Consider the following 16,771-nt stretch of genomic DNA (forward strand, 5'->3'; position numbering starts at 1 on the left):
ATAGATGATCTCTTGTTTCTGAATCATTTTTGCATAGAACACATGTTGTGTCCACACCATGACTCGAACGAGAGACCTGATCCATGGTTGACATTCTGTCCAGCATTGCAATCCAAGCCATAAAGGCATATTTTGGAGTTGCCTACGAAAACCATACACCCTTTGCCCATTTGCACTGCGCCTTGGTCTCTCTAAACATCAGCCATGTTTCATGAGTCGAGAACTTAGGTTTAAAGCCTTTGTTTCTCCTCCACATATCAATATCATCTCCAGCATTTCTCTGCTTTTCTTCAATAGCACCAGAGCCCTTTCAATATCATTTAGCTGGTATGTGATGCCTTCTTCTTCGCGGGTTAAGAATTACTTCCTCCACTGTAGCATCTCTCGTTATACATATGTCTATTATACCTCTCTCTCCTAATTGATCCGACAGTGCACCCAATTCATACCACCTATCAAACCAAAAGGAGGTGTGACGCCCATTCCCCACAGCCTTCATATGAAATGTTTTCCCAACATCTCGAAGCTTCAACATCTTTTTTCCACATCCACGAACCTAGTTGAGTTTTCACACTGATCTCCAGAAGTTTTTCTTCTTAAGCAAGTAAGCTTTTATCCATTTTCTCCAAAGCGACTTACCAGTTAACATCATCTAAATAAGTTTTAACCCGTAAACCAGATTCACCTCCTTTAGCGCTCTAACTCCTAATCCTCCTTCAATATGAGGCTTACAAATATCTTTCCATCCCACCTTTGAACCCGTGGCCTTTAACTCTGGACCAGTCCAGAAAAACGCCGAATAAATCTGCTCAATATCTTATAGACACTTGCTTGGGAGTCTGAAAACAGTGGCCCACAAGTTTACTATGCTCATCAGTATAGATTTGATCAACTGCAATCTCCCAGCATATGATAGGAAACGGCTTGTCCAGCTAGTAATTCGACTTCGAATCTTCTCTATAAGCGGCATATAGTCTTGTTTTATCATTGCTTGTGTCATCAATGGAAGCCATTGACATAGTTTCCTTTAACCAAAGATGTACCAAGATAATCTTTCACTGATGATTACCGAAAGAGACTGAAAGGCTTAAGCTTTATCTGGTAGTTTAGTCTTCCATTGATTGGTGCTCAGTACTCTCCAGAAAACTCATAAAAATGCGACGAAAAATCCTGAAATCGTCATAAATCAACGGCATCATCTTGTTCCCTCCCTCAAGGATAACCTCTACTCCATAGTCTATTTATAAGACAGAGCAAGGATTTACACACACTTGTGAGTTGGGACAAGCAGCCTGAAAATAAATAATACCATATATATTTATTATAGTAATTTGATTTTAATATTTTTATAACTATAGATAATGTGTTAATATTGTTAATCTTTTATTAAATGCAAATGTATATGCTAGACAAACCTGTTTTAAATATTTTACAAACACATTTGTTTCTAACTCATGCGCTAGACGTATAAATCACTTAATAACACGTTTTATACCACTACCACATGCATCCGGTCTCTCCCGCACACGAAACTGAACTGTAATAGCTTCGTTTAAACCACTCACATGTGGTTTTTATATTTATTTGTTATGTGCTATGTGTTTTCATATTAGTCCTTATAATATTGATAAAAGCTAAAGAAGATGTCAAACTCTCGTGAGACTCAACTGTGTTATTTTATAGATTTTTCAAATTTTTTTGGTTTTCATGATCTAGCTTTATATACTAACAATTAAACATTAATTTCCCTGCAAATGTAATTATCTCAAGTCAAAACAGTTAAATATGTATATACCAATAAAACGTGGAATCTGTCTTTAAAACAGATTTTTGGTACATTTCTCGAGAACAGTTAAGTGCTATCATGGTGAGGACGCACATGAATAAATTTTAATCCAATAATTCAGCTGGTTGGGAGCTAACGGATTACCTTCCCAACTCTTTGGGTTGAATCTTATCGGAACAATTAATTTTACTAGAAGAAACAAGAAAAGGATAAATATATTGGACCCACTTTATTGAATAGTCCAACTAACATACACCAAACTATAACATCGGTCTATTAATAACCCAAAAGTTCAAACCAAACAACAAGACAATAAAAAGTTCTCACAACACACACTTCTTGTCTGGGAAACAAAAAAAAAGAAGGAAATTACAAGAAAAGAGATCAATGGAGGAAGAATACATAAGAGTGATAAACATAACAGTGATTGGAGTTATCTCATGGGGTTTGATTTTCATCCTCGTGCGACGAATCTTCTCAAACTACTCCTTCGACTTCAGCACTCGTATTGTCTCGACCCTTCACGCCACAGTCGCGGTCGTTTTAGCAACTCTTACGATTCAAGATTGGTCTTGTCCAGTTTATCCCATAGCTTCCACTTCATCTCTCCAGCAGATGGAAACGATGGCTTTTTCTTTGTCTTACATGATCTACGATCTTATTTGCAGTCACTTTGATCAAGTCCTTAGCATTGATAATGCCGTTCATCATTCTGTCTGCATTCTTGGTTTTGTAGCTGGACTTTGCTACCGAAAGGTAGTATATGTTTATTTTAATTCCTAGGTCCAAAGTTGAGTTTTAAAGAAATAAACTTAAAGTTTTGTATTTTTCTTGTTGTGAATTTATGGTGGAATTAAGTGCGCATCCGAGATGGTTGCAGCAATTTGGATTACAGAGATCTCAAGTCCAGTCCTTCACCTCAGGGAGATTCTTAAAGAGATTGGTTACAGAGACACCGATCTCAATCTTGCCGCAGATGTGAGTATTAGCATTAAAACTGATGAATTAGAATTATTATTTTCATGATTTCATATGTGGTAAAAATGGCTTTTAACTATCGTTTTAGATGAATTAGAAACGTCTTTAAATTCTTTTGTAGGTTCCATGTTAGACGTTCCATGTTTCTAATGATCTATTATAAGGTTGATCAAACTAAAACATCTTTTTAGAAATATAGCTATCAAAAACTAGACATAGTTAATTTGTCAAATCTTGTTAGCTTTAATAAACGAATTTATATAGTTCGTGAGGAAAGTCAACTAACTAGTAATAAATGGTATGTAGGTGTGTTTCGCAACAATCTTCTCACTCGCGAGAATGGTGGGTGGACCTTACCTCGTTTACGTCACGATGGCTGCTGATAATCCCATCCTCATCAAGGTAAATTAATTCCTATGCTCTATGATGCATTTTTTTATTTTCTTCTGGGTTTTGACTTTTTATTGTTTCATAAATTTCTCCGTATGATAGTTTTTTTATAAATATATGAAACAAATTTGAACGCCACTATTTCTTCTTGAAATTAAGATCTGGTTAAGAAACTATCCGCATTATGCTAATTAATCTCATCATATATCACAAATTTCAGTTGAAACATAATAATATTTGATAATTTTTTTTCTTACTTTTGTAGGCAATGGCGTTGGGATTACAACTCGTGAGCGCATTCTGGTTTTACAAAATACTGAAGATGATGAGATACAAAATTATGAGAAGATCGATGCCCAATACAAAATCAGATTAGTTGAAGTTAGTTTACTGTTTTATCGATTATAATATTGGTGAATTCTGATTTGTTTGCCATTTTAAGAATATTTGATTTTTTTTTTATTTTACATGAAAATCTGTGGAATTCAAAATGGGATTAAAATAATTAATAAATAAAATTTATAAAAATAAATTTCATACCAGTTTATTTTGAATTCAAGATGAAAATGTAAGAAGTAAGAACTATAGAGAATTGTGTGATGTGATGAACAAATAGTAAGAGTTTTTCCAAAATTTCATTTAGGTTATTTTAAAGGTAGCTGAAAGAAACTTAATCAAAAATTGAAAATATATATATATATATATATATATATATATATATATATATATATATATATATATATATATATATATATATATAACAAAATCTAGTCTCTCATAGCTTTTCAAGACAACATAGATCTTCAAAGCTTATCTCTCATTTTTCTTACAAAGATCATAGCCTTTTAACTTTATTTTCTTAAGTTTTATTAACTTTTGCCTTAATTCTTTTTGTCTCTCAAGATCGTCACTTTGATGATTAACACTTTTCCTTTTAATGACTTAATTGTTATTTTTAACTAAGCTCCAAGTTAGCAATCCATGTGTTGTACACTTCAATGGTATGTGATATCTCTTGTTCTTCACTCAGAAATTGCTACATCACTTGCACCAAAATAAAAATACATCACAAAAAATTCGAAAACGTTTATATCGAACTAGCACTTAATAATCCGAACTGAATGTATAATCAATCACAAGAGTAGGATTCTAACCGAGATAACATTAAACAGAAGTACATGACAATCCATTAGACAGGTCAACGCGAAAGGAACTCAAGAATTGATTGACTTGCACTAAGTCATCAGCTTTAATGACCCAAAAAGGTGACATAGTGTAGACTTTTCCCCTAATTTATGTCAAATTTATCATGAATCTTTTGATTAAGGATAACTCAGTACATTTTACCTTTCAACATGTAATCTTGGTTGGAGTATACTCCATCTGTTTCAGTTTAGTTGTCATCGTAAAATAAAATTCTCGTTTCAAAATAAGTATCGTTTTATAATATCAAAGCAAAATTTATTAATTTTATATCTAATTTATTTTTTTATTGATTGAAATATGGTTAGCAGAATTGGTAATGATGTCTTTTTTTTAAAACAAGTATACAAAATTAATTGGTTTTTTAATTGAGTGAATTAGCTCAATATACCTAGAATAAGCTCATATTAGCAAAGTGTACATGAAGTGGCAGTATCGGTCCACGCCATACCCCTTAAGAAATGAACGGACGAATTTGCCCTCGACGTGATGGAGCTATGGCAGGTTTGTACTCTGCCGCAGTAGGTAGCCGAAAAGCGTGTCGGGCGAGTAGAGTGGCGTTCGAGGTCATAGGTTGCCAGCTGTTTCACTTCTCCTTCATTTATTCACACCAGATTTAGATAAATATAACTTATGAAGAGAAACTAATGGAGAAAAATAATTAACAATATAGTTATAACAATATAAAAAGGATTATTAGAACAAACTATCTCTCCACACAAAGACCAAACAAACTATCTCTCCACCACGATATAACAATATGACTAACTCATTTCTATATGATATTTATAATTTTGCCAAAAATATATGTCCTACAAATTTCTCTTCATTAGTCTCAATTTAGAAAAACTACGAGCATATGAAAAAGAATATATTTGGGGGATCTTCCAATCCGTCTAACAACAACGACAACACTTAAAGGTTTCGCTAATGTAATTTGTGACCGCTAAGACATAGTGTTATGTATGATCTAACATAGCATGTACCAGATAACGAATTATATATCAGCTAACATAACATGTACCAGGTAACAAAATCATCTATCGGTTTTCTTATATCAAATTAGATATCAAGTAACAGAACATGTACCATGTAAAAAATATTTTATCAGATAAAAACAAGTCCATGTAGCATACCAACCATTTATTACTAATTTGATATCAAACTATGTATAAGCTAAAATAACATGTACCATGTAACAAACTAATTTATCAGATAACAACAATTTCTCAAAAAAATGTATCAACTCGAAACCATGTATTCTACCAATTCATCAAGTAACAAACCATGTATGAAATAATATATAAGTCAACAAACTATTATTTATCAGGTACTAAATTAAGTAGCAATTAATAACAAATACTTTATATCTTATGTACTTCGGAAAATACCCATGATCTTTCCAAAAGTTAATTAAACTCATAATTTAAAAATTATTAATCAAATTTAAAAATATCCATAATTTTTCCAAAAGTTAATTAAACTAATAATTTGAAATTATTAATGAGAAAGAGTTAGGGAATATAAGTTAGAAACAACATAGATTATATGATCATGTCTTGTCGAACGGACACAATCAATGCAGAAACTCGTTTCAATACGAGTTAATAATCACTTCACGTTCATGAAACTGACAACGCCTTTTTAGCTGCGCATAATAGAGTCTAGGGGTATTATAGTTTTGAAATTATTAATCAGAAAACATGGGTACTTTGCCAATATAGATGTCTGTTAGGGATACATACACCAATTAACTCTTCTTAATTTGTATGCACAAATATAAAAAGATAATTAAAATGAAATAGATGGAATATAAAATAAATGCTCACAATGTCCGTTTTTGTCAAACTCATAAGTAAAAAATATATATATAAGCATACATAAATTTTCAACAAATAAGTAAAATTAGCGCATGATAGTGGGAAGAAAACTCGAAAATCCACTTTGGTTGAACTGAAGACGTAGTTTTCATGTTCTCGTGTATATTATTATTTAGACTCATGAGTCTAATACCACAAATCCAAAAACTAATTGGAAAATTGCTAAAGTAGAGGAACTGTAGAGATGGCAATTGGGTTGTACCGACCCGCCTTGTCCCGCCCCGCCGCGGTACACGGTCAATGCGGGTCTTCGCGGTACAGGTCCCCGCGGGATGCGGTTCCTAGAAGAGCTGCCCAATCCCGACCCGCGACTTGCACAAGCCTTGGCGGTACAAGCCCGCGGGACTCCGATCTTCATCAACACAGGCATGAGATCTTTTGTGAGAGGAGACTCGAGTGTGCCAATGTCTAGGTCATGAACTCCACGGTTAATCGCTTCCGCGATCAATTCACTGATTCCAAAGAGATAAACATTGCACTCGTCGTACTTTATCTTGAACTTCTGGAGACGCGACGCACGGTTAATCTCGAGAAACCTGTCGATGAAGTTCTTGATGGCAGATGGATCAGAGAAGTCATGGGAGTGTAACTCTAGTCCTGGGACTTGAAGGCAAATATTTCTAAATCTCGTCGACAAAATGCCTGACGGAATCTTTGGTAGGAAGGCATAAGAGGATCTGAGTTATCAAAGAGTCCGGAAGGGAGATGATTCCATGTGAAAGATGAGAGCATCTTGAGCAGGGATGAAAGAAACAACACCAAAGGTGAGACGAACAAGGATGGACAAATAAGAAGCAAGGGTGTATCCGCTTTTTATAGGTTTGGTGTCTTTCCTCTTCAGGGAGAAAAGACCAGTCTGGTACGGATGATGAATACAGAGAGTCTATGTCAGAGACGTATGATGATCATACGATGATGGAGATAGAGACCAGTTTTTGTGGATCCCCGCGGGTCCCGCGGGATACACCGAACTCATCCCGCTTCTGGCCCATACCCGCACAAGCTCATCCCGCGAAGCCCGCTAAAAATTTGGACCTGGATCTTAGTAACCAATCCCGCCCCGCAACAGATCCAAACGGGCTGGGCCCGCGGACAGGTTCAAATTTTGCCATCTCTAAGGAACTGGATGGAAGAATTCTTATTTTATTTATTTTAATATGATATATGCCTAGGTTGAAGTCTAATACCATAAATCCAAAAAGAAATTGGATAATTGCTGAGACTTATTATCCGAGATCTAGATCATATCCAAGATCCAGCCCGGATCTACTCTAAATCCAGATCTGGATAGCAAAATGTTAGATCCAGATTTTTAAATATCAAATTTTAAATTCTATTAATTAATAACGATAGTTGATATATTAATATTTATGCATAAAAACAAACTTATAATATTATTTTTTTAATTTTTGTAATCTTATATTTTTATAAATTTGTTTAAATATTTAATTTATAAATTATTTTTTTAAAAATAGTATTTGAAAAAAATAATATATATATATATTTATGATCGAATCCGGATCCGGATACTCATGGATATTCAGATAAATCAGATCCGAATCCGGATATTTTAAATTTTTCGGATATCCGGATCCGTCCAACCTTAGTAGTTGATCTATTGGATTGAAGAATAAGATTCTCTTTTATTTATTTTAATATGACCATATAGGCCTAGTTTAAAGTTTTGTGTAACGAAGATGTGCGCCTTGAGGATATTAGAAATGACTCTGGTACCTATTGGGTCGAGTCAACTTTCCCCATGCCCCTAGATGTGATAGAGTAATTTCCTATAGGCCTTTCAAATCTCATATACCCCCACTGCTTTAATCAAATATGGAAATCCGATTTTGCCCTTTTTATTTTCGAAACTATTATTTTCTAATAATTTTAAATTTTCAAAATTTTCGAAATTTTAAAATTTCAAAATTTTGAATTTTTAAAATTTCAAATTTCGGATATTACATTGTATCGTATAGTTTTACTTAGTTGTACTTCGTTCTACTTGGTAATATTGATGTCAGTTATACTGAGTTATAATAAGTACTAGTGAGGTGTAGTTTTACCGAGTTCTACAAAGTTATACGGGTTATACTGAGTTATACTAGTTATACTTGTAATACTGCGTACTACTAGTGAGTTAGATATACCGAGTTATACTAGTTAAATTGAGTTTTACTAGTTATATTGAGTCATATTTGTAATACTGCGTACTACTAATGTGTTAAGTATACATCATATACAGTATTATACTAGTTATAATGAGTACTACTAAAATCAGATCCGAAGATGAAATAAATAAATAAAAACGAAAAATGCCTTAAAGAGGGAGAACAAGAACAAGAAGAACCCTAAATCATAAAAATCCCAGAAACTTCTTTAATAACCCTAAATCAGAAACATACATAACAAAAAAAAAAATAGAATCCAATCACTTATGGAGCGCATAGGTTGTAAGCCATTGATGAACTCATACAAAACCCATAATCTTACAATAACACTCTATGTAAAAAAAACACAGATCTGGAGCGTATAGGTTGAGCCATCGCTGTTTTGAACAGATCTATAGCACGAGAAGAAGAAGGATCGCCATTGATGTTGTTTCCATAACCTTCGACAGTTGTTTCATCACTTACAGCATATCTGATTTGATTGTAGAAAAAAGAGAAAGGCTGTAACTGGATGTTAATAAAAGGAATAAGTAGAATTACAGGAATGATGATTAGTGGAATTCAATGGAATGGAATTAATATTCTATTTGTTCCAGAACTATGTTTACGTGGAATGGTTTTTCAAAAGAATGTTGATATTTTTTTTGGAATGGAAATGAATAATATGTAATAAGATGGAATAGCCATTCCTTTTTTTCATTGCATCTGGTAAATATTTTTATGGAATGAGAAGGAATTAAGCATTCAGGAAATTTCTATTCCAAAAAAAATGCATTCTAGTTGCACCTAAAGAAGAGATGAAGCACGAGAAAAGTCGCAGAGAAAAGAGAGAGAAGAAAGAAGAAAATGAAAAAAAAACGTGTAGGCAGTTATGTTTATTAGATTAGGTTAGAGAACACATGAGTAAATCAGTATATGTCTTTATTTACGAATTAAAAATAAATGAATTTATAAAGAAAATTAGACTGGATCCTCTAGAGATTGTCTCTAAACATATAGGGGTAATAGAGGTGTGATGTCTCTGTTGGGTCTTGGCTCGACTCAGAGCCGGCCCTTGGTAGAAGCAAAAGAAGCACTAGCTTCCAGCCTTTTCTTTTATCAATTATTTTCGGCCACAATTTCTAATAAGGCTTTGTTGGTGTAGTGGTAATTACTAGTTTTTGCTTTGTCAAACAGCCGTGGTTCGAATCTTGCTATGGGCATTTTAACTTTTTCTTTTTTTTCTTTCTAAAAAATGGCCAAATTTTTTTTTTTGCTTCTAGTTTTTAAATTTCTAGGACCGGCTCTGGCTCGACCACGCAGACATGTAAAACAAGTCGAAAAAGTAGAGAAAGAGTCATGGTCTCGTTGAGGATATTAGTCTATTTTTCTAAACAGGATTTACATTTATTTTTTCACGGATATAATTTACAAATGATCATAATCTCTTGAATGTGCGCCAAAAGTTACTTAACAAAGCGAGAAGTTAGTTGACCGAAAATTGATGTGTACCAACAATAAACGAAAAAGTTAATTAACTCTTGATATATGTTTGAGTCTGTCGACCATTTTGAACCACGAAATGTATGCCAATAAAAACTCATACATAGACAAGAGTTTACACTAATTAAACTTGTCTATGACACATTCGCTTTATTCAACATGTTTGGAACTACTAGATGAACAACGAGCTCAATGGGAGTTTGTTACATCCATAGAAAAATCTTTGTTATTCATCTTGAGAAACGATACAATTCGGGGGTAGGGGTCACAAAGAGGAATGTGGTTAACAATTAGTAAACCGGAAAGTAAAATAATCTAATTTGAAACTGAACCAATACTAAAAATACTCTAATAGGTAGGTCTGGGACTTATTATCCGAGATCCGCTCTGGATCCGCTCCGAAAATAGGATATCCGGGGTGTCCAGATTCGAATTCGGATAGTAAAATTTTGGATCCGTCCAAACCGAATCCGAATCCGGATATTTTAATTTTTAGGTTCAGATATCCGGATCCGGATCCGTATTTTTAAACACATTAAATTTTTAAATTTTATTGATATTATATTTGATATATAAATATTTATACATGAATTAATCTTATAGTATTATATTTTAGGTTTTACAATATTATAGACATATATAAATATATTTATAAATATTTAATTTATGTATTATATTAAAAATTAGTATTTTAAAAAAAAATTATTTTTAATTATTTTTACGGCTCCGGATCCAGATCCGGATATCCTCGGATAATAGAATATCAGGACGGATATCCGAAATCCGGATATCCGGAAATCACGAATCCAGATCCAGATATTAAATTCACGGATCTGACGGATCCGGGTACCCTAAATTTCTCGGATATCTAGATCCGTCCGAGTGCTACTAATAGGAACCCGTAATGGTTCTGTTCTTTGGATGGTAAGTTTCAAGATAAGACAGCTCTTTCTGGTGATCATGTCAATGCTTACAATAAAATCAAAGCGGATCCTTTGATAAGTATCAACGGTAATATTTCCGGAAGAAGTCAAAGGGGTTAGCTGACGTGGCTGTGGCAGAGTCAACAGAAAAAGAAGTAAAGACTGAGAATGAATCAGAAGGTTTGCAATTGGAAAATGAGTGAAGAAGTATGAGGGGAGAAGATCAAATAAGGAGTGGCGGTTAGAAGTCTTTATGTTTTTTTTTATTATTGTAAAACCTTAGAGGTGATGAGTCCGAGGTCAAGACCGTGATGAGATCTTGAGATTCAAGTATTCCTTTGATTTGAGTTTGTAATTTGAGAATTCATAACGATTTGTACATTGCTTTGGTGAATCAATTGTTTACATTTGAGAGTTCATAGTTTGATTCATCGTGATCTATCACCCTTCCATCTAGTGCCTCGGGAGTTTCTGAACTTCTGATGATAAAAAGTACTAGAAGTGGCCTTTTGATTAAACCTTGGGAACATGGAGATCGAAATAAACTAAGCAAATCCAGTTTGATACAATATATACAACGCCAACACTCACTTCTAATTAGCAGAATTGTAGGTCGGTATTTCTCTTAATGAATGACAAGCACTATGCAGCCTACCTTTCTACATTTGTAGCATCGTCAAACGCCCATCTCTAAGCTGTGTAATAAACCTAAGCAAACTGGGAACAAAACTAAAAATATGTGTACGAACGAAAAAACATAACCTGATATATGGCATTAATAAGAATGCAATCTGAGTTCAGTAGCAGTACAAGGCACAAAGCCCGACAACATTAAATCAATAAGAAAAAGAAAGCATCCACGATTAGGAAGAGGGCAAATAAAGGACAAGAATAGACGGCCTTAGAAGCTTCGGGGATGGCAAACGGAAGAGATTAGAAAAACACACACAAGCGAAAAAACATAATAATAGTTGGATGAGTTTGGAATACTGAATAACAGACTTAAGTCTCCTTCTCTTCTTGAGCAGGCTTTGTTGCTGCCGCTTCTTTGATCTCCTCTGTACCTTCGTCCTAGTTAATATCATTAAACCAACACCACATAATCATATCAGGACAGGAAGAACATGAGATATCATTATCATCATGCAAAAACGTAACCATGTCATAACAATGTGAGTGAACATTGGATAATTCTTTTGAAATAATTTTAAGAAAAAGCACCAAATCATATTTTACCCATTTTCAGTGAAACAAATAAAAGTTGCAACAATTGTAACCTGCATGTCAGAAGTCCAAAGGGTAAGGTTGTCACGGAGAAGCTGCATGATCAAAGTACTGTCCTTGTATGACTCCTCGCCAAGAGTATCCAACTCAGCGATTGCTTCATCAAATGCCTGTCAAACTCTTTAGGAGGAACCCAACAGCAGAATAAAGAAAGAGAAAATTGACATCACCTGCTTAGCGAGACTGCAAGCACGGTCCGGAGAGTTGAGAATCTCGTAGTAAAAGACAGAGAAGTTCAAAGCCAGACCAAGACGGATGGGGTGGGTTGGAGGCAAATCAGAGGTAGCAATGTCCTGAGCGGCTTTGTAAGCGGTGAGGGTATGCTCGGCGGCGTCTTTCCTGTCCTGAGCGGTCTTAAACTCAGCCAAGTACCTATGGTAATCTCCCTTCATCTTAAGGTAGAAAACCTTGGAGTCTCCGTTTGCAGAAGAAGCGGGAATGAGTCTTGAATCGAGCAGCTTAAGGATGCCGTCGCAGATTTTGGAGAGCTCAGACTCGATCTTGCTTCGGTAGTCACGGATCGTGGTGACGTGGTCATCGTTCCCGCGGCTCTCTTCCTTCTGTTCGATGGAGGAGATGATGCGCCACGAGGCACGACGAGCGCCGATTACGTTTTTGTAAGCCACGGAGAGGAGGTTTCGTTCCTCCACGCTGAGTTCCACGCCTTCCGCCACTTTTTCCATGAATTCAACCATCTCTTCATATCGCTCCGCTTGCTCCGCCAGCTTCGCTAGGTATACAAACTCTTCCCTGGACGAGGATGATGCTGCCGCCATTTTCTCTCTCTTTTTTTGTTCAAGCTTCAAGGGGAAGGAGGTTTCAGATCTGAGAGGGACAGCTACTTGTTTTCGAATTTTAGCTCTAAAACAAAATATGTTTTTTTCTTTTTGTTAGTGGAGAGCGACGATTGCGAAGGGAGATTCAAGGAGAACCGTTGGATTGAACGTCAGAGGGAAAAAGCGCTGTAAGTGGGTAATGCACACGGGGATTTTCACCTCATCAAACCAAACTACACCTCCTACCCTCCTCCTGCCTTTTCTCATTCTCTAGGGGAAGTTTAATATTTTTTCCATGTTCAAAACAACTGTTACCTTTTATAAAAATTATTTATAGCCATTTGGTCTCGTGCTGACGTTTTATATTTTTTTTCCATGAATAAAGTTTTTGGTTGTTGCTCAGAAAAAAAAAAAATTGGTTACAACTTCTTGCCCAAAAGACCTTAGAACACTAATCCTGTATATCAAGGACAAACTACTCTACAACAAGAGTATACCAAAACACATAACTCAACACCTTGAAAATTAGCAGAAAAAACTCTCTCAAAAACGCAACCGTCTGCTTTTTTTCACAAAGAGTTCAAATAGACAGGTTTGTTTGCCACATACAATTGCACCCTCTCTTGGTTTGTAACACTTTCCGCAATAAAAGACGCCCCTCTACTTGCTTCTCTATTCACCACCATCAGCTTATACTGTTCCAAACCTCTAAATCTCTGCTCAAATTTGTCTATTTGAAATCCAAAAGCCGGCAACTCTTGTGGTCTAGCAATTGCATTAACCAATTCTCTGAACTCCCCTGCCAGCATCACTTTATTCAACCACATGCTAACCATACTCTCCACTGCCCATAAGATTGTAGTCAACTTAGCATCCTCCTTGTTAAGCACGTCTAAGAAAGTTCTCTTACTATGACAGTTCACCACTCCCCTGTGATTTTGCACTACCCAAGCAACTCCAAGAAACTTCCTTCCTTTGTCCCACGCAAAAGTTACATTACACATCAACCAATCCAATGGTGGAGGTCTCCACTTCACTCTTGTATGTCTTCCTTGAGATCTCTATGTCAATAATCTGAGCATTAAGCCACTCCTCAGAATTTTGTAAAGTTTTATTAGACCATAACACAAATAGGGTAAAAGATGGTCACATGAAACGCCAAATCTGACGATCTAAAGCACATTTAACATAGCTCTAACCAAAAAACACACACACACACAGCATAGAAAATGGACAGATGGCTTATCGACCCCGAGCCACCAAACTCCAACACGGGGTTACCGGGAGGCAACCAGGAACCCGAGATTGTGAAGAGACCAAGAGCATGCCACATAGCACACAATGAGAAACTAAACATGTTTGCAACCACACCCACTCCATCGCTCACCCAGATGCACATGTGAAGCTTGACAAACCACAAGAGCCACGAGCGCCATCACTGAAGGCCTACTCTATCGATTAACATATGCCATCCTCATGAACCGTTAAACCCACCAAGGACAACATGTCTAAGATAGCTAACTGGATCTGAAACCACACACATCAACTCAACCGCAAAGGAAGAGAAGATAATTGATGGGGGAGAAGGCACAAAGACGGACAAGAACAAAAAGCAAGAAAAGCGGGGGTTCATCAGCCGTACAATGTGGCGATGGCCACTGGAAAACACGCTAAAACTGTGTGCAATCGCCAAAACTTAGTATCATACTTGTGAGGCCCTTTGTCTCATATCAATTTGCTAAATGTTATCAATTGTATTGGATTTTCCTCAAATTAAGTTTAAAATTATAACATATATCCACCTAATATTTGTAAAGGAGTTATAAAGGACACTACCAACAACCATACAATATGCCAAAACAGCTTATTCATTTCTCCATGTCCCGGCTGGACATAAATAGCTTTTGTTTTCAACATCTCTTTCCTGCTATGTTCTCAACTGTCTTCCTCTTACTTCCCGCTTGTTAAATTATATTTTTTGGTTGAGTCATAAATTTTATATTTTCAGACCGTAATAACAAAATATGTCGGTTACTAGCTCAAAAGATTCTGAAACCTATATGGGGACCTATATTTTCAAATTCGTTATAACAAAATCTGTCCAGGTATACATACCTTTATATTAATTTGTCAATAGTAGACACAATTACTTTCATATTAGCGAAACTAATTATCAAAATTATATATAACTCAGAATTATAGAAAAAATTATCAACTCATGTGAATTTATAAAATGTTTAACTACAGGAAATTAAAAAAAAATTATATTTGTTTATCTTATATGATAAGCTTTTCTCTATGATCTATCTAAATATATAATACATCTGTTCTAATCATAATTATTTGAGAAATACCCTAGGATAGCACTGAATTTTTTTTGTCATAAATATAAGCTCTAAGGATCAAAAAGACTAAAATATTTAAGGGAAAATTACATGTTTACCACTTTTATGGTACTACTTTTTATTTTTACTACCACTAATGAGACATTTTCAAAAATACATTCTTCACTAAGTGGCAAAAGATTCTTATAAAAAAATAAAAAATAAAAAATAAAAAAAAATAAAAAATAAATAAAAAATAAATAAAATAAAAAAAATAAAAAAAATAAAAAGATAAAAAAAAAATTTACATTTTTTTTATGTTTTCGAATTATACTTTTTCAAATTCGAACTTTTTTGTAAAAAATCCTTTTTGAATTTTTTTTCGAATTTTTTTTTCAAATTTCTTTTCGAAAAACGAAAAATTATGTTTGAAACTATTTTTAAAATTTTTATATATTTTTTAAGTATTTATATATTTATTAGAATCATACATTTCACATTCCAAAAACCCTACCCCACCCCTCAACTCTAAACCCTAAGTCTAGATTAGTTAACCCTAAGAGTATAATTGTATTTTACCCTTCATTAAAAGTGAGGGTAAAAGTGGTTAGTGCAAACATGAAAAGTTGTACTATGAATGTGGTATTTGTGGCAATTTCCCAATATTTAATTAAAGAGGTAAATATACACTTATACCCGTAGAGTTAACTAAATCAAACATTAGGGTTTAGAGTTAAGGGATAGAGATTTATGATTAAGTTTTAAAATTTTTAAAATAAAAAATAAATATTAAAAATTTGAAAAAATAGTTTCAAAAAGTATTTTGAATTACAAAAAGAAAATTTGAAAAAAATAAAAAAAATTCAAAAACAATTCAAAAAGAAATTATAAAAAATTTGAAATTGAAAACATATAATCTGAAACTATAAAAATAATTATTTTTTTATTTGTATTTATATAATCTATGGTATTAAGGTCTTTTTACCTATTAAATGATATATTTGGTCATTTTCTTCCTTAAGGTCTATTTAAGAGAATTAAGCTAATTATTTATATACAATATAAATAAGTTTTTCTAGTTATATATTTTATTTTAATAATTTCATTGTTCTACGTTTATCATAATTTTTTTATTAAAAATTAAAAAAAAATTAAATTATATTTTCCTGAATTTATTTTTGCTTTTTACTATTTTAATAAATATACCAATTGATTATATACTATACATATATTATAAATATTGTATAAATTCCATAAATAAAAATAATTAAATTATACCTCGATGAGTATATTTTTTAATTTTACTTTCACTAAATATGGAATTAATTGTGCATATACATATATTTAAAATATTGTACAAATTACATAAATTATTAATTTAAAAAATATGAAAAACATAAACTACATAAAAGTTTAATTATTAAACAAAAACTGTAATTTCTAAAATTAAATTAAAGGATTATAAGATTAATTTCATATTAAAATTAATCAAAGGAATGATGAGACGAATTTATAAAGTCAAAAGTATAAAAGGACCAATTGATTCTAAAATAATTCCGGTTTATATAATCACATTC

General features: G+C 33.7%; 2 protein-coding genes across 3 annotated transcripts; one reads left to right on the forward strand and one right to left on the reverse strand.

Annotated features, from left to right (window-relative positions):
* The first annotated feature begins 1,998 nt into the window (after nucleotides 1–1,998).
* Nucleotides 1,999–3,701, forward strand: LOC106345183 (TLC domain-containing protein 5). Of its 2 annotated transcripts, XM_013784428.3 has the most exons (5): nucleotides 2,068–2,355; nucleotides 2,455–2,542; nucleotides 2,645–2,764; nucleotides 3,071–3,166; nucleotides 3,420–3,701. In XM_013784428.3, exons 1-5 carry the CDS (start codon nucleotides 2,174–2,176, stop codon nucleotides 3,528–3,530), a joined length of 597 nt encoding a protein of 198 aa, XP_013639882.1. In that variant the 5' UTR covers nucleotides 2,068–2,173; the 3' UTR covers nucleotides 3,531–3,701. The 2 variants fall into 2 exon arrangements, with proteins under 2 accessions (XP_013639881.1, XP_013639882.1); XM_013784427.3 differs by having other exon boundaries at nucleotides 1,999–2,542.
* Nucleotides 3,702–11,563: 7,862 nt separating this feature from the next.
* Nucleotides 11,564–13,055, reverse strand: LOC106451826 (14-3-3-like protein GF14 phi). Its single transcript, XM_013893802.3, has 3 exons — nucleotides 12,265–13,055; nucleotides 12,088–12,204; nucleotides 11,564–11,881 (listed from the first exon to the last, which is right to left on the reverse strand). Exons 1-3 carry the CDS (start codon nucleotides 12,868–12,870, stop codon nucleotides 11,813–11,815), a joined length of 792 nt encoding a protein of 263 aa, XP_013749256.2. The 5' UTR covers nucleotides 12,871–13,055; the 3' UTR covers nucleotides 11,564–11,812.
* Between the last annotated feature and the right edge of the window lie 3,716 nt (nucleotides 13,056–16,771).

This window comes from Brassica napus, chromosome A5 (assembly GCF_020379485.1).
Source record: "Brassica napus cultivar Da-Ae chromosome A5, Da-Ae, whole genome shotgun sequence".
Taxonomy (NCBI): Eukaryota; Viridiplantae; Streptophyta; class Magnoliopsida; order Brassicales; family Brassicaceae; genus Brassica; species Brassica napus.

Excerpts from the sequence above, each read along its gene's own strand:
- LOC106345183 (XM_013784427.3), top strand. The coding sequence starts at position 2,174 with ATGGAGGAAGAATACATAAGAGTGATAAACATAACAGTGATTGGAGTT. Across the intron at positions 2,765-3,070 it reads ATCTCAATCTTGCCGCAGAT|GTGTGTTTCGCAACAATCTT; the intron begins GTGAGTATTAGC and ends AATGGTATGTAG. Across the intron at positions 3,167-3,419 it reads ATAATCCCATCCTCATCAAG|GCAATGGCGTTGGGATTACA; the intron begins GTAAATTAATTC and ends TTACTTTTGTAG.
- LOC106451826 (XM_013893802.3), bottom strand. The coding sequence starts at position 12,870 with ATGGCGGCAGCATCATCCTCGTCCAGGGAAGAGTTTGTATACCTAGCG. Across the intron at positions 12,205-12,264 it reads CTTGCAGTCTCGCTAAGCAG|GCATTTGATGAAGCAATCGC; the intron begins GTGATGTCAATT and ends AGAGTTTGACAG. Across the intron at positions 11,882-12,087 it reads TTTGGACTTCTGACATGCAG|GACGAAGGTACAGAGGAGAT; the intron begins GTTACAATTGTT and ends GATATTAACTAG.